This window comes from Schistosoma haematobium, chromosome 1 (assembly GCF_000699445.3).
Source record: "Schistosoma haematobium chromosome 1, whole genome shotgun sequence".
NCBI lineage: Eukaryota > Metazoa > Platyhelminthes > Trematoda > Strigeidida > Schistosomatidae > Schistosoma > Schistosoma haematobium.
Genome location: NC_067196.1, coordinates 81,539,444 through 81,563,277, shown reverse-complemented (window position 1 = coordinate 81,563,277; position 23,834 = coordinate 81,539,444). Strand labels below are relative to the sequence as shown.

At 35.2% G+C, this 23,834-nt stretch overlaps 1 protein-coding gene across 1 annotated transcript in view; it reads left to right on the top strand.

Moving 5' to 3' along the window:
• CAMSAP2_1 (Calmodulin-regulated spectrin-associated protein 2) overlaps window positions 1-22,847 on the top strand; it is a 68,675-nt gene extending 45,828 nt beyond the window's left edge. The window contains exons 9-18 of the mRNA XM_051209829.1: window positions 496-775; window positions 2,419-2,685; window positions 5,415-6,334; window positions 9,597-10,221; window positions 11,114-11,311; window positions 12,841-13,035; window positions 18,422-18,854; window positions 19,724-19,911; window positions 21,263-21,426; window positions 22,187-22,847. Of these exons, the coding sequence (XP_051075294.1) occupies window positions 496-775; window positions 2,419-2,685; window positions 5,415-6,334; window positions 9,597-10,221; window positions 11,114-11,311; window positions 12,841-13,035; window positions 18,422-18,854; window positions 19,724-19,911; window positions 21,263-21,426; window positions 22,187-22,334 (3,418 nt within the window). The 3' untranslated portion in view covers window positions 22,335-22,847. The remainder of the gene's footprint in view (window positions 1-495; window positions 776-2,418; window positions 2,686-5,414; window positions 6,335-9,596; window positions 10,222-11,113; window positions 11,312-12,840; window positions 13,036-18,421; window positions 18,855-19,723; window positions 19,912-21,262; window positions 21,427-22,186) is intronic.
• Window positions 22,848-23,834: the final 987 nt, after the last annotated feature.

Genomic DNA, 23,834 nt, shown 5'->3' with positions numbered 1-23,834 from the left:
CACTATCGCGTTATACAATTATCTCCACTTAAATGTTCATCGGACATCATTTTTAACTTAATTTCAGTTAAAGTATAAACAAAGGGATAATCCAAACCTTTTTATATTGAATTGAATCTCATACCCGTTGCACAAATAGCTATCAAAACTAAGTAGGTACGAGGATAACACAATAGCTTTTGAAAAACACATTACTTTGTTCTGGTGTTGTAATAAGCATTAACTTTGGTATGCTAATACATTCATCCAACGAGTCCCAAACAGAAAGAAGCACACATGTTGGATCCAGTTCTACCAGCATCTAATCTGTTTCACGCTAAAGCGTTAAGCATACTGTCTTTTAATTTTTAATTACTAAGAACTTGTTTTATTTGTTAAATAACAGACATTTTTAAATAATGCAGTCATCTATGGTTTAATTAATGTATAATTCTCGTTGTTCTAATTAGTCTAGTCTCATATTAATCGTATTATCATTATTATGATTACACTTAGTTTACCTCTAGGAACGAAAACTTGGAAAGATTCTGGGGCAGCACGTTCTCATACACATAAAATTAATGATGCTGTTAACACTGAAGACAATATCATTTCATCTAGTAGTACTAAATCTGATCAAGAGGCTACAATGGTTGGACGTGCAGCAGCTTTAAGACTATCATTAGACCAACGAAGACGAGCTATTGAAGTATCCAGACAACGTGAACGTCTAGCTAGCACCAAAGCTGCTGCTGAAAGAAATAATGCAGCATTTGTTAAACTTCTTCAAAAACAGGTAAATATTCATATTGTAAGGTAATGGTTGGAGGTAGTCGACAGGAAACCTTTTCTTGATCTATGTTCCGTGCTATGTAGCTCTCGTCAACATGGTGTCCCTTTAATACTGAGGGAATCGACGCTCTCTGGTAGGTTCGATCCTGAGTTAACCAGCGACACTAAGCCATCCAGGTCATGATTGACTTCCTGTAGAGCTGAGATACATTTATGATAAATTTATCAATCTATTGGTTGATCTTTGCTGGATTTTTAGTTAGTCTTAAGACTGGTATAAAAACGACGTTACGCTGATATTGATTTTAGCAATGCTTTCTGTAAGCCTTATTTTATCAGAAAATACCTCCAATCACTGTCTTGTAAAGTGCAATTATAGAGAAACTATTTATTTTACGAAAAAGATGATTGTTTGACATTTTGCTTATTTTTTGTAGTTACCAATCACTCAAACAATGGAACTTTCAATTCTCAATCTGATATTCTACTCATTCAAATACCTAGTCTTTTCGTAAACCTATCTGTCCCAGATTTTCTCTAATTATTTGTTGAAATCAAAATGTTTATTCACCTCAAAAAGTTTGTCAAAAGTGCCTAGAGCAATCGTTTATGTTTGTCAATAATCCTACTACTGAATATTCTTTTTTACCTGTGTTAATTTATCAAAGAAGTAGTGTGAATCCGTGTACTTACGTAAGAAAATATGATATCCACTGTGTTGGTGATTACTACTGAACATGAAATTTGAAATACTATGAATATAAAGATTTTTTGAGGAAGGTTACTTGTTTCAACCTGATTTTTCAAAACTAATTGATATCGTTTGAAGATCAGTTAAATGCTGGGTATGCACGACATCTGTTTTGTTCGAGTCATTGAATTTGTGTGAGGGCTGTAATACTGTCCGGACGCTCAAACCAAAACAGGTGGCTTTCTTAGGCGACCACTCCCCGAGCCTTTAACCTAGAGGTCTAATCCACAAGACAGTGGAGCAACGTCAGGAGATGCAGTTCCATAATAGCCAGTGACCAACAATAACTTCATACTCCATTTATTCCCTCACGGCTCTGCAGTTCATGTACTCATTGGTTTGGAATCAGGGTTCCCCAACTCTCCTAGATGGACCCTCCTTATCCGCCGACCTGGTTGAAGTGTCGGACATTCACTTTTGTTCCTCTCAATTCCGTAAATTACACCCCTGCCACGAGAAGGCAGTGAATAGGACTTCCTTGACAGTGTCTGTATATGCGTGGCTATGTGTGAGGATTTCTAGAGGAAGACCTGACTCTCCCCACCCTTGGTCGTACCAGAGCATATTTTACAATGATAACTTACGATTTCGTCAACGATACGAAATCGAAACCATCATTTATAGTGGCAATATCAATTCCTTTTTTACCATTAATTATTTGAAAATCCCTAATATTTTCTTTTAAAACTATTTTGATGAACTATGCAAGTATTTTCCATGTAAGTGTCATTACCAAGGTCCGACTTCATAATTTCAAATAACTTGAACATTAGGTAGAATGGGATATTACAAATTTTCTATTTTTTTATTTTCCATATTCTTAATCGTAATTTATTTTACAATTGTTATTATTCAGTGTTGTTAATCTCATTTATTTTGTATTGTCAATCTAATAGTTCCATCAGCGTCAAAGTATTTCAAGTGGACAGTCTCAATTATCGAATGGTGGTACAGTATCGGAGAATGAAAATTCATCTAGTTCTTTGCCCATCAAATTAAAAGAATCAGAAAAATACAATTTTAGTTGCATTGATTCAGAAGGTGCTCATTTCACAACGGATAAAGATGAAATGACAGTATCTGGTTCTAATGTTGAACATGCTACGGACTTAGATGAAGATTTCTCAATGAATTCTTCATCCACAATGCCAAATATTAGTGAGGTCAATAGTTGGATTCATATGTTATGTTTTTACTCTTCTTATCTTATAATAATAAAATGTTGATGATATTATGCAATTGTAAAATTCAATAATGTGATCTTTTCACATCACAAACGTACTTTTTAGACAACCATTGAAAATCTGGAAGCGCTGGGTAGCTGTTTTGATATCGTCCAGGAGTGCCTAAGCACGACCTCTCCCGTCCACATAGGACAATGGCGGATATTTGCCTAATACCACAAATCGCTTGAATTAAGATGTGTACACCGTTGGACTCAGTCAGTCAGCTACAACGTAGGACCAGGCACATATATGCACACATCATTAGCACAACGAAATGAACACCGAATTCATAAAAGTAGTTAATTCAGTGGTGGTAATGTTTAAAAGCAAGGTTGTGTATAAGGATATAGTACAGGAAGAAAGAATTAGTTCGAAGAAAGAAAGATTTAAAGCAATTTTAATCTCATAGTTTAAAGGAAAACAGAGAGTATATACACCGACGTCACTGCGATCGATTCTGGGCCATTTCAATTACAGTCTCCAACCATTTGTTATGATAGTCACACGGACCGCAACCAAGTAGTCTGCACCTACCAACATGGCTCAGTCCAGAGGTTGGTGACTTCAAGCACTGATTCCATGTTTTGGTTTTGCCGACCCTAACTTTCTTCCAACCGTCTCCAACTCTTGTCAGCATTGCGCATCGTGGTAATCGGCGTTCAGGCATACGTAACATGTGGCCCAACCATCTCAGTCGGTGGAGAGTTACAACCTCATCAACTGATTTATTATCATTCTCTAAGACCTTGCGTCTGACCTCACTATTACTTACCCGATGATCCCAGCAATATTTCTAAGGCATCTGTGGTCAAATACTAGTAGCTTACGAGTATCTTCTACTCTTAATGACCGTTGCTGCTACCTTGACGTGGTGGTCGGGCTTGCCTATCGTGATGAACCCATCGAGCTATACTGGCTGGAACAATCGTTCCTCAAGGTCCTACCATGCCAGACAGGTCGTTTGAAGAGTGGTAAGACTAAAAGCAGTAAACACAAGGTCCGAGGGTGAAGTCGTACTGATGACTGTACGGAGGTGTGACCGCCGTAAGGTGTTTCCTTCCAACAACCAGCATGATACCGATGCTGCCTTCCCAGAAAAGAAGGGTGGAGTTAGAAAAGGTCGACCCTAAAAATGCACACCTCGCCTTATCCCACGGATATCCGTCTCTGGCGGTAATGTCCCAACAAGTACGGAGCTAGCACAAAAATTACTTCCAAAAAGCTCGTGTATGACAGACCTCAAGCAGTTGTCTCTTGGGCACTGCGGTCAGGCTCCCAGGTCACTAAAACAACCTCTAATCCGAATTCCTTTTCAGGTACCTCCAGAAGAACCGTTTCACGGTGTGGGCAATCGGGGAGTGATAACCGCCCTAATTCCTCTAACAGCACTCAAGCTCACTGTATTCATGATGGATCTCCCCACATTGTTGGATTCCGATACAGTGGTTTTGCGCTCATGGTTGTACACTTTACAGGATTTCGATACTTAAACAAAATGTGCTTCCAAGTTTTTGTTGGTTGCCTAACATAGGTTCGTTCGTGATCTCAATAGCATTAAACAATTTTCACAGCCCCCGTAGTGATTTAGTTAGATTTTTAGTGAATCACGGTCGTAATTTTGGTAAACTTCATCTTCCTATAACACTATACGAATTTCATGTAATATAATATCTAATAAAAACAATAATCGGTTTACATTTTTATTTGTATTAACTGTTTTATTATATAATTTATATGTCTAGTCTCTACACTCTGTACAAATGTCAAATATTAGTTGTCATGCATGTCAGATGTAAACATATTGCTGTGCATCTTTTCCTGATCCAAACAAATTGATTAGAAAACTCTTCATTTCACTCTTAAGTTAATACATTGACCCCCTTCATGTCACTGCAAAATTTATTTAACTTATTCTTCAAACTACCGTGGTCAACTGATTATCGGAAGATTTTCGTCTCTTATGCTGTTCGTTTAATATAATTGTAGTTATTATCATAAATAATAGATTTCGAAATTTACATAACCACGATTTTTCCCTTACATAACTGAATTACAAGTTTATCATTATATAACTTGAACTTATGAATGGTAAAAGGTGTAACTATAGCCAGTATATCTTACAAATTGCAGAATACAGAAATATCACAAAATGAATATCTAACATATACATATTCATTATATGTATATTTATATACCGGTTCACTAATTTCTACATTCGAATTTAATGAATATACTCGTCTTTTCATTATAAAACCCAAAGAATATTATCATCTCGTATGAATAGAAATGATATGAGTAGTATGTATCATTAATTGAAAGTGAAACACCTGGCGACAGAAGATTAAGAAGATCGAAGAACGAGAACAGAGAATGATTAATGTGAAAACGAAGGAACAATAAAGTCTGAGAAAATCGACTGATATTTTGCAAATGAAATTTTTACTGTATGGTTTTCAGACTGTACTAAGAGATTCTGTAATTTTGTGTCCAATTACGTTCGACTGTCCCCACTTGTGTTCTCGTTCACTACATTACTATTTCATATCGGTTAAATTTGCATACAGTATTAGTAATTTTTTGAAAATTGCCATCTGCATATTGTAAAGATGTTTAAGTAGTCCGTGTGAAATTTCATTATTTCCCGTCATTCCATTTACTTGTTATAGCCTTCACAAGATTCTACTGTATTTATGAAAACCAGTGATACGATTGGATTGGTTGACAATACCACTAACATATTCGCAAATGATTCAAAAACATCAATCCCTCCTTGTTCTAAATCTCCACAGATATATCACGATAGAACTCAGTCGAATAATCATTCTGATCTGACTGTCGAGCCTACTACTGTTCATATAAACAATCATTGTGATCCACCTTATCAGGAATTCGACCAAAATGCATCTGTAACAAATCGGCGATCGGATAGTGGAGAATCAAACTATGCTACATCTAGTGTTTCTTATCCTCATATGATCACTTTAGATCCATCCAAACCTTATCAAACATTACCTCATCAGCATAAACGTGATTCTAAAAGACCAAAGTCTAGATTTAGTGAAAGAGAGTCTACTCCTCAACCTGAGTTATTTACAGAAGTTAATTATCACTATGCTCCTCCTCAATATTCTCAAACTCATAAAGGGTCGAGACAGCGAGGTTATGCAGATAAAACGTATCCAGGATTTCTGGCATCATCAACTAGTGATTATAATGAACATGGTTTTGTTTTAGCTGATTCATTTCATGGTGTTCAGTCTCCTTCTTTTAGACATCGCCATACCAACCATAAAAATTATCCTTATGATATTCCTTCACAAAGTCCTGTTGATGAGCGACCACTTCCCCACAAACATATATCTCAACGGTATCATCGCTCTCATAATGTGCCGAATCCAATGATGCTCAGCAGCAGTTATCGTGAATGTAGCTCAAATGAAGCAAGTTCAGAAACGGATGATGATGACGAAGATGATTACTCCACCCGAACATATGATGATCATTCTTATCCATATATCAATCGAATGTCTTATTCTGGTCGATTCTCTCATCGATCATTATCTAGATTGCCGAAATCCCATTCAAAGTAAGTGTAATCGGATTTATAGTGCAAGTGGACTATTTTACTCAGTTTGTGTGTTTCTTCCATTAACCCGATAGTTACCCAGGTCTCAAGTTTTCTGACGATTATCTTCAAACATCTGATATAAAATAATATGATTCATTTATCGAGTACTGGTTTACCTGTTTGACTTTTCGTCACATCACTTCTTATAGTGGTATTGATACAACCTCATCATCTAATTCCAAATAGCTGGACAGGGATGCAAACCTAAGACTTAATATTTAAAAGCCAGGTACTTTAAGCACTCAACCACCGAAAACTTATCAAATATAGTTCTTTGGAACTTTACGTTCCTTACCATAGCATGATCATATGTAAACATGACCAGTATAAACCATGACACTGGTTACCAACAAGTGGCTGGCTAGTCCAAGCATTTTGTGAGCTATTTTGTAAGATGGTAGTTGGAGGTAGTCGACAAGAAACCTTGGTTGACCTAGGTTTCGTGCTGTGTGGCACTCATCAACGAGGTTCACCTGTAATCCTGAAAGAACTGATGTTCTTTATCGAATTCAATCCAATATCACCTAGCTCCGTGACCACAGAATTCACTACTGAACCATCCGTTCCACGACTACCCTCCTGTAGGACTGAAATGTGTTCACAATTGATTGATCACTGAGTAATGACCAGTGCCTTATATGTCCAGTCCTTAGCGCTTATCAAACTCTATCGATCGAATTGTAATATTACCTACTGTTATGACGGGACGAATATTGTAGTAGTCAAAACTGGTTTCTTGACCTATTATTAATCATAATTTTGTTGTATAATTAGTATACAACTAAACTGCAATGTGTATATAAGTTTTCGATCAACCCTTTAAATTTAGTGATAGGATTTACTGTTTCAAATTTGTCCCTAGTCGTTCAGTTACAGCCACGTTAGACTTGTTCATGCATAATTTTTATTTCTCACTTTATGATGTGATTCCGTCCAGTACGTCTGTGTATAAACCACATGTTTCGAAAAATATAGTAGGGGCTGGTTGCCACTTCTAGACTTAAGACTGGTTATAGAGAGGAGGTTGCGAATAACGGACCAAGAGAAGTTTGACTACCGGCTCAAAATCAATAGTGCTGGTCAGATGTACAGTTGACTAAGTCAAAAAGATTAATCTATAGAGTAAATAATAGACGCACTTATACTTAGTATTGTGATTGGTGGCCGAGGACGTGATACTGGTCAGCAGATTTTCAAGACATAACACTCACTAATCGAGGTTACTCAACTTCTCGCGTACTATGTTGTGATGTTAAGTGGTTGCAGGTCCTCGACAGATAACTCGCATAAAGCATCATTTCCCTCAAGACTACAGGTAACCTTGCTGACGAACACTAAATAGCACAAAACTTTGGTCAAACCGGGTTTCCCATTGATTTCTTCCTATCACTACCTTACATCTCGACATTGTTCACGCAATATCGAGTTACCTCGATTAGTGAGCCACATTGCAACTTGGTCGATAGAGTTTGATCAACATTAAGAACTTAACATACATGCCTTCAGTCACTACTCAATGATCAGTCAATTGTAAATACTCTATTTTACCCATTTTCAGCAAACATTTCCGGATATATCACCAACTGTTGAGTTTCAAAAATGGAATTTTACATTTGTTATTCAGAATTTTTAGTTTCACTTAAACTAGAAAGATATACTACATCGCCAACTTGACATGTTGGTTTAGAATTGTTGACTGAATTTATAAATTAAACAGTTTCTGGACATACGTGTAATTACCAATTCAAGTTGATACATTATATTAAATTTTTGTGCATACACTGTCAATTTATTCAAAAAATATACTTAACTTACTTTAACCGCCTTCTGATCAGAACAACTTACTTACTTACGCCTGTTACTTCTAATGGAGGATAGGCCGCCGACCAGCATTCTCCAACCCACTCTGTCCTGGGCCTTTTTTTCTAGTTGCATCCAATTCCTGTTCATTTTTCTCATATCCATCTCTATTTCTCAGAGTAATGTGTTCTTTAGTCTTCCTCTTTTCCTTTGGCCTTGAGGATTCCATGTGAGGGCTTGTCCTGTGACACAGTTGGGTGCTTTCTTCAATGTGTGTCCTATCCACTTCCAGCGCAGGAGCATAAAGTATGTGTTGGAGGTGGGATTCGAACCCACGCCCAAATCGTGGACCAGAACTTGAGTCTGAGCAGAACAACGCATATAAGCAAACAATAGTGTTTCCAATTAGGTCGTCATCAGGCTTTGCCCGAATACACATGAATATTCATATGGGTATATGAAAATATTAAACTAATCAAAGTATTTTGTGAATCAGTAACCGCAATGAAATAAATTGCATAACCATATGTAATAGATAGAAAGTAAAAATTGACAGTAAGAAGGCAGGTGTACTAGTAATGATAAGACTATTATAATAAACAATGTTTTATTCAATAGTTCAACATAGAAAGTAAGTCAGAAATGGATAAATAGACTTTAGAATAACGATTACAAAACACCACTAAAATTATGTAATATTAAGACAGTTCCCTCACAAATTAAACATAAATTTATCTGTTTATGCCATTTTCCTGAATGGTAGTCCCTCATATCATATATCTTTCTTTCATTGTTGCGTAGGAATGTCCATAATAAAATGTATAAAGAAAAATAGTTATTGTCTTTATATTGGTTGATGATGCTCTATTGGTCAAATCTTTTCGACATAAAAATTTGAAAATAAATTACATATTCAATTTAAATCAAGATGCTAAATTTTTCTTTCAATTAAGTACTATTCTTTACTTTTCATTCTTTATTTCCATAAAAAGGAATACGTGTCAAATAACTACCGGTCAAATGTTATTTCACAAAGTTTCTTTGAGATCATAAATCAGCTTTCTTTCTTACACGAAAATGAAACTTTATTTACTCATGCTGTTCTGAACTAAACAATAACGTTGAATGCTAAAATCGTCTAACTTCGTGTTTGTGCAGCATTCATTGCAAATTTCTAACTTCTGCGTAGTTACCTGAACGATAATAGTTTGTTTACTTATTCATTTTACGAATTTCACAGTTAATTCTATTGAAGGTGTTATGGTCTCTAAGCTGAATGGAATTACGTACTAATGTTATTGTTCAGTGAAAGCTTCGTAACCAATCCATTCGGCTCAGAGATCAAAACACGTCTAATATTCTCATCCTGATCTACAAATATCTTATGGTTAAATTCATATTATGAACACTTATTTTGTAGAAACAGATATAGATCGAATGGTCGTAAATCATCAGAATATGGATATGAATTAGGTGAATCAGAGAGTAGAACTCATTCTCCAGCTCCTTCTTACGCTTCATCTCGCGGAGTGGTCAGTTCACGTGGACATAAAGTTGATATAAATTCAATAGGTGGTGGAAATAATCGCCCATCTGTTACATCTGTTGTCGATCCCGTCACATTAGATCAAATTAATCGGAATATGTCTGATTTACGTTCGGATTTTGAACGTCTTTCTATGCAACAACAAGTGCTGTTAGCTTCATCATCTGCGACAACAGCAGCTGCTTTAATGGCAAGTAGTTTTCAACAGCAACACCAACAATATCAACCACAACAATCATCATCAACACCACTGACAATAAGTCAATTATCTCATACACAAGCATTATCCACATCCATATCTAATATATCTACAACACGTGCTACATGGAGTGATAGACCTATTGTTCGTGATTTAATTGTACAACATAATGTTCATTCATCAACAGATAATAATCATTCAGTAACAGTAGATGATTTTGTTGAACATAATCAAATTAATACAGATGAACCAGTTGTTATCAAAGCTGATAGTCATAATATGGTTGCTTTCAATGAACCTGTAAGTTGTACTGTGTTTTAATTATTTTTCATTTCGTAGTTTTTCTGGTCGTGATATAACCATTTAATGAGATATCGGTGTAGCTTTGAGTACTCTTTAATTTACCTTGGATTTAAAGTAGAGATTTTCACACATATATATCTTCAACTGGTCTCTGTTATTATCGATTAAGAATCTTCCTACACAATTCTATGATAAGCTGAAGTATCTGACATTACATAGTCTTTATTGTTGCGTAGAAGTAAACGGCTAACCTCTTGATCTAGTATTCACATTTCATTATATTTTCCATGAACACTACAAAAAAGTCTTTTTTCATTCATTTTCTAACTGCTAAGTCTCATGTTCAAATTTTAATCCGCCGACTTTAGTTTTGGACAGCCTCATGAGATCAATTACCTTCACATCCATTATGTAGGCACCCGGGCAGTGTCACAGCCATCACACAAATAAATGATAACTGATACTGGCCTGATTGTTATTGTGTGGCGCATATATATTTGGTGCCCCCTTATACCATTGTTTATGCGTTCAAATAAATAAAATGTGGGATATTGCGCCATTACTCATGATAGTAACTAGTATTTATTTCCAAAAGTATGTTGATTATCTCTTCTCTGTTTGAAATATGATTGTATTACTGCAGTAAATGTCATGCAAATGTAATTATTTTTCTTTGATATATAAACTTTTGAGGTCTTAACTAAGAAATTTATGATACTACTCCATTGTTTTCTCTTCAATGGTGTTAGTAAAGCAGTTTCACTTCTCAGAATTTACAATCCATTACACGAAACTGTACTTTATCGTTGTATTTTGGAGTAATCTAATTTATTATACACAACTAATATTCTAATGTTATAATGATTGTAAACGTTTGTGCTATTTTTAGTCCTACAGTGGTAAACCTCAAGAGTGTTCAATGTCTGCTAATAATGTCACCGACTTATCGAACTCATCAACTGCACCATTAAATCCTTCACCTGTAGAAAATAGTCAGAAACATATGAAGTCTCCTGTAGTCAAAGCCCCAAATGTCAGTCCAGAAGGAAAACTTTTCTTTATTGGCTTCGAAGAACCAGATCCAGAGGTAAGATTCTGTTTATAAATTTGTCTTTTGATACTTTTAATATTTCTCAAGTTATTTGATTGAATTCTATGTTTTTCACCCTAATTCAATCTTCTGTTTCAATTATTTTTGATATTAAGTCATTAGTTTGAGATAATCCTGGAAATGGCACTTTGCTAAATATCCATTCAGAACCTCAACATTTAAACGTTGGTTTCAAGCCTGAATATCTGGGCTATCTGTTCTTGTCATCTAGATATTTCAACAAGTTATCTGTTTCCTTGTTAATTAATTACACAACCTATTCGGGTGCGTTTGTAAAAAGTTTACTACCTTTCTCAGTACAAGTTACAAAAATGCACAATCGGAAACAACTTGATTACTGACAATATGGATTGAAAAGAATGAACATTATTCAGATGTTGATTTCTGAAATGCTAACATCTAACTGGGGATCGCTCAACACTTATCGTCAATATAGATCAAGAAATAAGAAACGGAAACTCGCTGAAACACTTTGTGCTGAGAATTCTATATTGTACCAAAAGTATAATATTGAATAAAGCCAATAATAATAATATTTTGTTGAACGTATTAGATGCTCTGTTTTTCAATTTCATAATATGTGAATGCTCATGATTGAGAAACTTTACCACTACAAGAATTCAGTGCCATTTCTTCATAAAGTCTATACAAATGTATATCTTGTACAATATCTCTTGGTTGTTTTATTCTAAAATCACTTCCACTTCCCACCTATAGAAGTCCATGAATGCTGTGTATTTATAAATCAGACAATATTTGTCTATTCTTATTCAAATCTCAATATGTTGTTAACTTTAAATTATTATCTCTTTTTTCTCTGGTTCAGCAGTTGGTTTTTATATTTTAGTTAATTGATTTTATTATTTATTCTCTAGTTCTAACTTTCGGTCTCTGGATCATATCTATCTCTTTTAACATAAATAATCTCTCAGGTTTCTGAAAGCCTTATGTATCTGAACTTCTAATCGTTTCAGTTTCTGCTTTGACCTGCACTAACTTTAGATATTGTTATTGAGCTCTCTGAAATAAGATAAATTTTTCTTTCTAGATTCCATTACCAGTTAACATGAAATAAACTAAACAATGATTTGGTAGTCCAAACATGACTGTAAATAATCAGGTAAAGATTTCAAACACCACTTCACATCCACCTTAGTTTAGGCAGCCGGGTTATATCACCAGCTCTCACATAAATGTAACTTAAAGCTTTTTACTGGTTTATTAAATTATATTCACTAAATAAAGTATTGTAACAATCAGATGAACTGTCGATTTTTCGCACAAAATTTCTATCTTATTTTTGTATGATACAGTTTATTAAATGATTCATGTGGTTAACCAATCATTATTTTAAACGACATCGCATTAACTTGAGATTTTCTAGCAGACATACTTTTTCTAAATGATGACAATCACGTTGCTAAATGGTATATATACATATATATCACAATTTTGTCTTTACTTATATTAATTATCAATTCCAAATTATATACTTCATTGTATAGCGAATGCAGCGTACCAAGGATAGATTAGAAGCTCGTCGAGCTACAGAGAGAGCTATGGTTGCTGAACAACTGGAAGCATTACGTACTACTGGCCGTAAAGAGAAAGAAGCAGCTGACCGTGCACAATTTGAACGGAAACTAAATGAGAAAGAAAGACGTGAAGCTGTACTACAAGCACATTTATCCAAGAAAGAAGTAAGTGATATTTTATATTTTGTAAAGTAGTTAAATATTAAAAATACTCGGTTTTCAACTATTTATCTTCGATTTCAAAATTGCCACTCCTATTTTTTTTCCAGTCAATGGATTGTATCACTAACATCTATTCAAATTATTATTATTATTATTATTATTATTATTATCTCATCACATAAATATTGGTACAAGAGGGCACCAAATATATATGTGCCACACCATATTTATGCGTGTGTGTGGGCTGTGATACTGCCCGGGTGCCCAGACCTAAGCAGGTGGTTTCCTTAGGGGGCCACACCCCGAGTCTTTGACCTAAAGATCTGATCCACAAGGCAGTGGAGCATCGTGAGGAGATGCATTCCCATGGTAGCCGGTGACCAACGATTGGTTCATACGCCATTTGTTCCCTCAGGATACTGGAGCCCATATGCACCATTGATTTGCGATCCGGTTAAAGCGCCGGACATTCGCTTTTCTTCCTCTCATTTTCGTAAACAACACCCCCGCCACGAGAAGGCAGTCCAACACTAATCCGACTTCTTTTTCAGGTTCCTCAAGAAATACCCTTCCACGGTGTGGGCAGCCGGGAAGTGACATCAGCCCTCATACCCGTAACAGCACACGAGACCAAGTTGGTCACATTCAAATCCTTCCTACACCTCCTAATACCTCTCTTATCTCTATGACTAACCCACCTCACGTCTTTTTATCATCTCGCACCGCTAGGGCAAACGATTCGAGTACGCGGAACGTTATTCCTGGTCTCCTGAAACCACGCTCTAAACTACACATAGGAGCTTTTAACGTCCGAACACTGTGCCAAGTAGGACAACAGGTTTCCTTAGCTAGGACTTTAGAATCCCGCGCCATCGATGTGTGCTGCGTCTCCGAAACGCGCATACAGGATCCGAGTAGCGTCATTCAGTTGACCTCACCATGCCAAAATAAAGAACCGACTCGATTTACGCTTCGTGTATCTGGAAGCCCTGATTCTGCTTCCCGTGGCTTCGCCGGCGTAGGTATAGCATTGAGTCCTAGCGCAGAACTAGCTCTCTTAGAGTGGATCCCAGTAGACAGCCGTTTGTGCGCTCTCCGACTAAACGGAACAGTAAGGATCCGAAAAGATAGGGACACTCGTCGTTACCTCTTCGTCGTCTCTGTCTACTCTCCCACTGACTGCAGCTCAGATGATGTGAAAGATGAGTTTTACAGAAAGCTCTCCGACCTTCTCCGAAAAGCTAGGCGCTCGGATGTAGTAATAGTGGCCGGTGACTTTAATGCTCAAGTAGGTAAACTAAGCGATAGGGAAAGATACCTAGGTGGATCTTATGGTGTCGTAGCTCAAAGAACAGATAATGGCGACCGTCTGTTGCAGCTATGCTCAGATAACCGCCTGTTCCTGGCAAATACTAACTTTAAGCATAAGGAAAAACATCTTTTAACATGGCGACCCTCTAATTCGTCCCAACATTGGACCCAAATAGATCACATCGCTATCATCCACCGATGGAGAGGCTCGATAGAAGACTGTCGCTCATTCTGGAGCACATGCTTAGATTCAGATCATGCTCTAGTACGAGCGCGTATTTGCTTGCGTCTTAATGGACGTAGGAAAGACGCTGCAAGTAAACCCCTTAGGGTCCTACTTAATGATAGTCAAGCTAAGAGTATATTTCAGGAACAACTAAGAAAACAGTTAGGCAGCCATGTATGTGATGCCCACCCCGAGACAGCATGGAATGATATCCGAAAATCTGTGGAAATAGCAGTGATATCTGCTAGTACGGTAACCCGTAAGGTTAGGGAGCAACGCTGGATCTCAACAGCATCTATCTCACTGATAGATGCTCGAAAACTCATTCCACCTGGCTCTGAACATAATGAAGAGCGGAGTCAGCTTAAGCGCAAGCTGACAAGAAGTCTACTCAATGATCGTGAACAGTGGTGGGTAGCGAAAGCAAGAGAGATGGGAAAGACAGCGGGAATAGGTAATAGCAGACAATTGTTCAGACTTGTTAAGGAAACCGACTGTTAGCGAAACACTCTCAGAGAAAGATGGACATATTATTCATTCTCAATCCAGGAGATTGGATCGATGGGCAGAACACTTTAGGGATCAGTTCAGCTGGCCTTCAACCACACTTCGGTTTCCCACGATCTTCAGTCAACCTGAATGGCAAGTTAGTGTTGGTCCTCCGACTCTTTACGAAGTTGAAAAAGCCATAGGAAATCTGAAGTGAGGGAGAGCAGCAGGCCCTGACAGATTTACTTACGAGATTTTTAAGGATGGTGGTTCAGTATTAGCAGTGAGATTAACTGAGGTCTTAGGTAGAATTCGGGAACTGGACGTAATCCCATCTGACTGGTCTCAATCACTGATTTTGCCAGTCTATAAGAAAGGACAAACGTTCTCTCGTGACAATGACAGTGGAATCAGTTTGACTAGTATAGTATCTAAAATATTAGCTTCAATAATACTTCGACGCCTAATCAAAGCTCGTGAAGAGCAGATTAGAGAAAACCAGGCTGGTTTTCGACCTGGACGTGGTTGTGTAGATCAGATATTCACACTACGTCAGGTTCTAGAACACAGACACACATTCAGACGCCCCACAATGGTAGTATTTCTCGACCTTAAAGCAGCATTCGACTCTGTCGATCCTAAGGTTCTATGGCAGTGTTTGTCACTGAAAGGAGTACCAAAGAAGTACATTAACCTTATAAAGGCTCTCTACTCGAACACAACTGGTAGAGTGAGAGCTTATGGCGAACTGTCATCAGAATTGATTACCTCAAGTGGTGTTCGTCAGGGCTGTCCACTCTCTCCATTCTGGTTTAACATTGTCGTTGACGTGCTTTTAGAGATAACACTTTCCTCGTCTAGATTTCCAAGTGTTGAACTCCTACCAGGAGATTCACTTGTTGACTTGGAATATGCCGATGACATAGTTCTATTTGGTGAAGATGCTGACAAAATGCAGTCTTATGACCACTCTAAGCAACAATGCAAGCATGTTCGGGATTCGATTCTCTCCCTCGAAATGCAAAATGTTGCTTCAGGATCGGGTTGCATCGACACCCGAACTAATGATAGGGAGTGAAGTAGTTGAGCGTGTCGACCGATTCACTTATCTGGGAAGTCTCATCAGCCCTTGTGGTCTGGTGTGTGATGAAATCTCAGCACGGATACAGAAGGCTCGACTAGCTTTTACCAACTTGCGTCATTTATGGCGTACGCGAGATATCCATCTATCAACCAAAGGACGTGTTTACTGCGAAGCAGTTCGTTCCGTCCTACTTTATGGCAGTGAAACATGGCTGGTAAGAGTAGGGAATATTCGTAGGTTACTAGTATTTGATCATAGGTGTCTTTGAAATATTGCTCGTATATCCGGGGACCATCGAGTAAGTAATGCAGTTGTTAGGAAACGGGTACTAGGTAAGGATGGCAAATCAATTGATGAAGTAGTGAAACTTCATCAGTTGAGATGGCTGGGACACTTGTTACATATGCCTAACCGCCGACTGCCCCGAAGTGGGATGTTTTCTGGTGTAGGAGTAGGTTGGAAAAAAGCTAGGGGCAGCCAAATCAAAACATGGCACAAGTCCATGAAGTCACTGACAAGTGGACTGATTTATGTTGGTAGGTTTAGACTACCTGGTTGGGATCCGCGAGACGATAGCAATCGATGGTTAGAGACCCTGAATGACATGGCTCAAAATCGTTTGCAATGGCGCAGGTGCATCCACTCTTTGTGTTCTCCCAAATTTTGATCTCCTTATTCCTCCTTGTATCTGTTTTTTCTCTTCCTGAATTTATTTCACTGTATTATACTCCTTAAATAACATCTCCGAACACTAATTTTCCTGATTACTGCTTATACTCTTATTACCTCTAGCACTACGGGATTTGAATCGACCACTGCATCTCTGTGCTAATGTGGTGTGGCAACTCGAACTGATGTACGTACGTACGAAGTTCTACTTCGTTACTGACTGACTGACTATTGTTATCGGGGTAAAGAATGATTCATTACATTTCACAACCTCCCATTTATATACTATGGATATATATATGACATTTCTGATTTTCAGTGTTTGATATGATGATGATAATGAATAAACTTTGAAATAAACTTATTGTAAGCTAGAATTCAAGGAATCATTGTTTGAATGTCTCGATATATATATATATATATATATATATATATATATATATATATATATATATATATATATATATATATATATTCATTGTTGGTTTTCTTCAGGTGTAGGTAAATTTTCATCCGTAAATCAAGAACTAATCATTAATTTTTCTTATTAGTAATAATAATAAGTTATAAGTTAAGTGGATAAAGAAAAGTTTTAGAGGAGAACAATTTAATTCACTTTTCGTTTGTTTGTTTTTTTTTGTTCTAAAGAAACAATGTTGAGTTTTGTTTTTACAGTGGACACATAAATATCGACTCAATCATTTAAATGATTTTAATTATGAAATTACTAAATATGGAGTTTTCCTGATAAATAAAGACATTGAATCAGTTCAGTTTTATTAGATTATAAATTTTCAATTACACAGTTAACTTCAGTTAGTATGATTAATAATATGTCTCTAGTGAGACTATCGCAAAACGATAATTTATTCTCTAACTAGAAGACTAGGAGAAGTGTTCTGCTAGTCTTCAATTACTGTGCAGTTGTCCACTGCACATAAACAATATGAACAAAAGTGTTTTACGTAGAAAGTCATAAATTAGTTGTTTCGACAACATAAACCTTCAGTGACTAATGTGCTACACATATCTAGTCACTATTTGTGCCCCCCTTCCATCAGTACTGACCAACATCAGACTGAATTGATAAAAAGTTAGTCAATAAAACTACATTTTGCCTAGATGGTTTTCTGAATAGATTGTAACATAACACTAAGTCTACTCTCAGAAACTAACTTAATATACATACTGATACTTATCGCACGAAAACCAATGTAAAGGTTTAGGTTCACTATATAAATGACATTATTATACGCTTTAAAAATATTCAAACTGAGACTCTTTTCATCATTCAATCACTACGGATTTTATGTGCCATTTATCTGAAAAATGTAAACAGAAATAGATGAAGGCAATAACAATCTACTTCTAATTTTATTAACTGACAAAACTAAATTTAAGTATAAATACATAAGTATGTAACAGAAATAACATAAATTATTTTGTCTAAATTGTTATATAAACAACAGAAATTGGTTTAAAATCTTCTTGCACTGAACATTACGCTATTGCAGCTAACTTTACTGTAAACCTATTTCAATATACTTGTAGATTTATGTCGAAAAATCTATTTCTCTTAAAACAAGTTGTATTGTGATTTTCTTTTGTAGGCTGCTTTATCACCAAGTTGTCGCACTACTAATAATAGTAATAATCCATACCCTGTAAGGTCTGGTTCATCAACACTTTCTAAATCTGAAGCTAATTTATCTTCAACTGTTCCTAAACATAGTTCAACTAAACGATTATCCGCTACTCCTAAACGTGACAGAAATGGATTAGTCGCTGCTTCATTGGACAACTTTCCATCATCAAAACCTAATTCTCGTTTGAATTCTGCTAAATCTAAACCACATCCATCGGCCATTACACGTGGTAGTGGTGATGGTGAAGCTGTGGAACCAAATACTGAACCTGACTGTGATAGCTCTTCTTTCCGTGAGACAAAAGCTCGTGTAACTCATAATCGTCCTGTCAATGGTAGGTCTGTTGTTAATAATCTGGCTGGTCGTAATCCACTTCCTTCTGGAATTAGTTTGTCATGTAAGTTAATAGCTCTTAACTATATATATATATATATATATATATATATATATATATATATATATATATACAACAGGTAGAATGTAGAAATTTGATTCTATGTAGCGATAAAAGTTTTCTTTACTGAGGGTTTTTAAAGCGGATGTTAAATGACCGCTTGGTTGTTCACATTAAAAATTGTTTCTAAAGTTATTCATATTTGTTGAACTACTTGTAAGTAGACATTTTCACATTGGCTAAAGTTATGTCATTCTGATGATCCTAATAATTGCCTGCACAATAGTCGTTTTTTTCAGCAATGTGAGCTACTTCTTTCGTTATGATTTATATAATACTCTTAGCTTTTCTTTATTCAGTTTATTAGAAAACTACCGATATATCCAATGGGAACTATACTCACCCAATTCAAGCTACTGAAATCGAACCTAATTAATCATGCAATGTGGAATTCACTTAGGTTTATGAAAGTTTTCAAGTATTCCTATATTTTGTAGCTCTTCACTGCTAATGGAAATTTAATTTCTAGAATAGGTTTTTTCAGTATATCAGTTAATAGATAAACCATCTATAGCTCTGAGAACACAACACCTACTGAAATTTCCCTACAATTCACCACAAGCTTTGTTTTGTTATTCGTTGTCTCTAAAACCAATACTTTATTTCACTTAAATTACTAAAAACAAGTCGTTTCTGTTATATTACGAAAAATAAAATTCCAAAAATCAGTGGATGTTTGACCCATATATCTATTAATCCTTCGGCATTCAGTGATTCTAAACAAAATCCTCTTATAAATATTATCAGTCACGTAAACCTACTTCTTTTTTTAAAAAAAAGGACATACTTTTTTATTTTATTGAATTCTCCAGCATTACATCGACTTGGCGCTTTAGAATCTCCATCTAGTGGTCCTGGTGTACCCGTTCAATGTTTAAATCAGCCACGTTTATTTGTGAAACCCAAAGCGAAATCCAATCGAACTGTAGTAGTTAATGCAATTAGTCACTGTTGTTTAGCTGGAACTGTCAATGAACCAACCAAACAGCTTGCTCTTAAAGTTTGTTTTACTTTTTTCAACTATATGACAATTTTTTCTCTCAGTATTTAAATGATGAACTGATCTGTTTTAGACCACCGCTTGGCGGCGACCATACCACGTTGAAAGCACCGGTTCTCGTCCGACTGAGACCACCGCTTGTTAATTTTTGACTTTGGTGAATGAAGTTGTATTTTAAACCTTTTACAACTCGTATTTCTCTGGTTTTTGTCACTAATTCATTATCATTTCAGATCATCTAAAACACTCCATACACTAGTAAATATCTCATTTAATATGTTATTTGTCCTTTTTTAAGTGATTAAAGGTAATCAGCATGAAATCCTAGACCTAAGGTCAGTTTTAATTGACATTCATCAACAAAGTATACTCATTATAAGTTCCTTTCTGACCACCTCCAATTACTTAACATCTGAACACGTGATGCTGTGTCACTTAGATTAATGGTCACGTTGCAACTTGATCTATAGTATTTGATCACTACTTAAGAACCAAACAAACATTGATGGAAATGATTAAATTCTAAGTTTATTTTTGACCACGAAAAGGAAACCAGCTGAAAAAGAATAAAGCTGATTCATAACCGGGAACTGTTCGGTGACCGCTTTGAACTTAGGTTAGGTCTCTGATAGAACACATCCTTTATCGATTAACTTAGAGGCGCAAAATCAAGACGTAGCATCATTTCATGAAGTCATTGTTCATTGAACTGAATCCTGTCGATAGATCCAGACTGTATAGTTGGAGTCCGCACGATTATCATAACCACTGCCTAGAGTTTTTTTAACTCATGTGTCTTTTCCCAAATTCTTGACCGTCAAAATAATTATATATCTCAAAGATTTTTGTGGTAAACAAAAGAAAATACGATTTATTTATATAGCTATTATCTAGAGATGTTTACAAGTTAGGTTAACTTTCGCTAAGTTTCGCGAGTTGTGTTGTAGTCATAGTTATAGTCGGGCTGTCGATGTGCAAGCACATCGCACCGTTAATTGTCCTACACCTGTGGCCTATAAGTGTATTGAGCGTGTACGATTTCTTAATGTTTAATAACAGATGTCTGCAAACTATTCCTGCCATATCACGGAGTCGCCGAGTAGGGTTAAGTATTTGATACTAATTCGTAATTGTAACTTTCTGAGACTGAAGATCTTCGTCAATTAAAGCGGATGAGATGTAACACATTTAATTTCAACACATAATATATATTTACTTCTTTCATAAATGAAGACTTACATATGTAATGAATGATCAAAGTTTTAAATAATTTAATTGGTGTCTTCATAAGGATAATTGTTGCCATATATGTACGCGTATACTTCCTTACACTTTTGTGTTTGCCTTATAGGAGTTGGCTGCCACTGAAGGTACACATTTTATGATATTGTTTCGTGATTCTCGATGTCAGTATCGAGCTGTGTATTCCTTCGATTTAGAATCAGAAGAATTAAAAATTATTTGTGGCAATGGGCCAAGACGAATTACACACGAAATGGTCAATCGATTTTTTAAGTAAGTTTTATGTTCATCGTCATCTTCACAATCAAAGTTTTTTCTCTGATCAGGCTGTTTAAAGGACGATATTTTTTGGGTTTTTTTAAATTAAAATATCTTGCTCAAGCTTACTTTTGAAATGATACGAGATTTTTGTTTGTCGTTTATATTTGTATTAACCGACTTAAAATAATATTTGATTTTTACTCGTATATATAACTTATGCTAGTAGTTTGATCATTACTGTATCACGTTATTGTGTTCAACCGTGTATGGTCTATCAAATGAAGTTTTCTATGATAAAGTGAATAAAATTAATACCGTACCACCGGTTATTAATGGTAAATATTTCGGTATAAAAATCTTCAACGTTTGGCATAATCCACAATTTCATTAATTAGTAGTATAATAAATCATATTATTTCTTCTTGACATATGCAATTTACCATGCTCAATTTATTAAGTATTCGTTTGTTATATATATATAATCAGTAATCCTGTATGTGGGATTCGAACTCGGGACCTTCCGTCTCGCACTCCTACGCTTAACCTCTAGACCATGAACTGTCATCTGGCGATGTTAATCTCTAACTAGGACGAAACGGCCGTCCACTGCTTACAAGTTTTCAATAGTGGTCTAACATTGGTCGATTCATGATCTCGATTAAAAATCTTAGCGATCTCCACAAACCCATATATATATATATATATATATATATATATATATATATATATATATATATATTCTATGTTTTAACGCTGCTTTACTTCTTTTCAGATATAATAGTGGTTCAAAACAATTCACTGAAATCACTTCTACGAAACATTTAAGTCCTGTTGTAGACGCTATAACAATTCATGATGCTCTATGGAGTAAATCATCCGGTGGCGGTACACATACAATTTTATCAAGTCATTGTACCTGAATGAATGCTCATAGTCTGATATTAATTTTTTCTTATAAACAATAAGAGATAAAGAGCGATAACGTGTATGTTTATGTGTGTGTATGTGTGATAACTTTATATTTCTCATTATTCAATTATTTCCCATAAAATTAATTTTGGTTCTGGCACTTACTGTAATTCATACTGAAATGTTTACTTGTTTATGCGTGTGTGTGTGTGTGTGTATGTGTGTTCATTACTTTGTCTATAATGTATTCTGACGATAGAAAAATTAAAAAGAAACTAAAACATGGACTAGGAATACTTGTCAAATTTTATGTTCAATTTTTATCAGATAAATATTTTTTCCTTCTATTATTTCCTATTGATTATTAAATATAATTTCTCACTGTTATTCCCATGGAATATATATATATATATGCTTATATTTAAGAGAAGTCCTGTATCATTATTCATTCATTCATTCAAATAAATTATTCACTGTTTATTAGACTGATATTACTTATTGATCAATGAATAATTTAACTAGACCGAGTTTGTTTGTTTGTTTTTCATTGTTCTATGATGAATGTGATGTTTTGTTTTGTTTTGTTTTTCAATTTAATAAAGATTAGTTTACTTATTAAAGTCTTTATTCAAATCTTAATAAATATATTAGTTATTGTTCTTATGAATACTTTTTGTTTTTATTTACTGATGGTTGGTTGGTAAATAAAATGGACTGTTGCATTTCGTTGCTTTTTTTCTTTTTCATTTAATCATTGTTGGTATTTTTCATTTAATGTGAATGTACTAGAGTTAATTTTGTGTATCTTATATTTCAAAGAGAAAAAAAACTCCAACTTTTTTTCTTCCCATTTAAAAAAAAACAAAACAAAAGAATAAATAAATTGTAATTCCTATAAATTAACATGTAACTGGATTCTGAAATGGTTATATTTTTTTAATTAACCAATGGTGAAATTGATTACTGCTACTATTTATACTATTCTTACAGTTGTGATATATGAATTGAATATATATGGCTTTTCATAAACTGTGAATTATATATATATATATATATATATATATATATATATATATACACGGCACATTTGTATATTTACCGTATTTAAAATGTCTATACATATATACTCTTTCTCAACTTTATTGTTCCAATCTTCATTGGCTTTTTTTCTGTCAGTATAATACAAGTATATTTAGAGTAATAAAAAAAATGAGAGAAAGAATATTGATTGATGTGTTTTGATGTTCAATGGAAACTTTCAGCTATTATCCGTGTATTCTTTTATGATCTCTTTGGTTTTAGTAATTAGTATTAGTGATAGTTTATGCTTTTCATTTTAGGTGTTTACATGAATATTAAACACGAAAAGATAATACCTCCTTCAAATTTTCATTTTTCTGTCGTTCCTTTTCTACTCTTTGTTTATAAATATCCTTTATGGACGTGAAGAATTCTTCATAATCATATTCTTATTGAATTCAATGAATTTGTGTTAAACATTGTGATTGCAT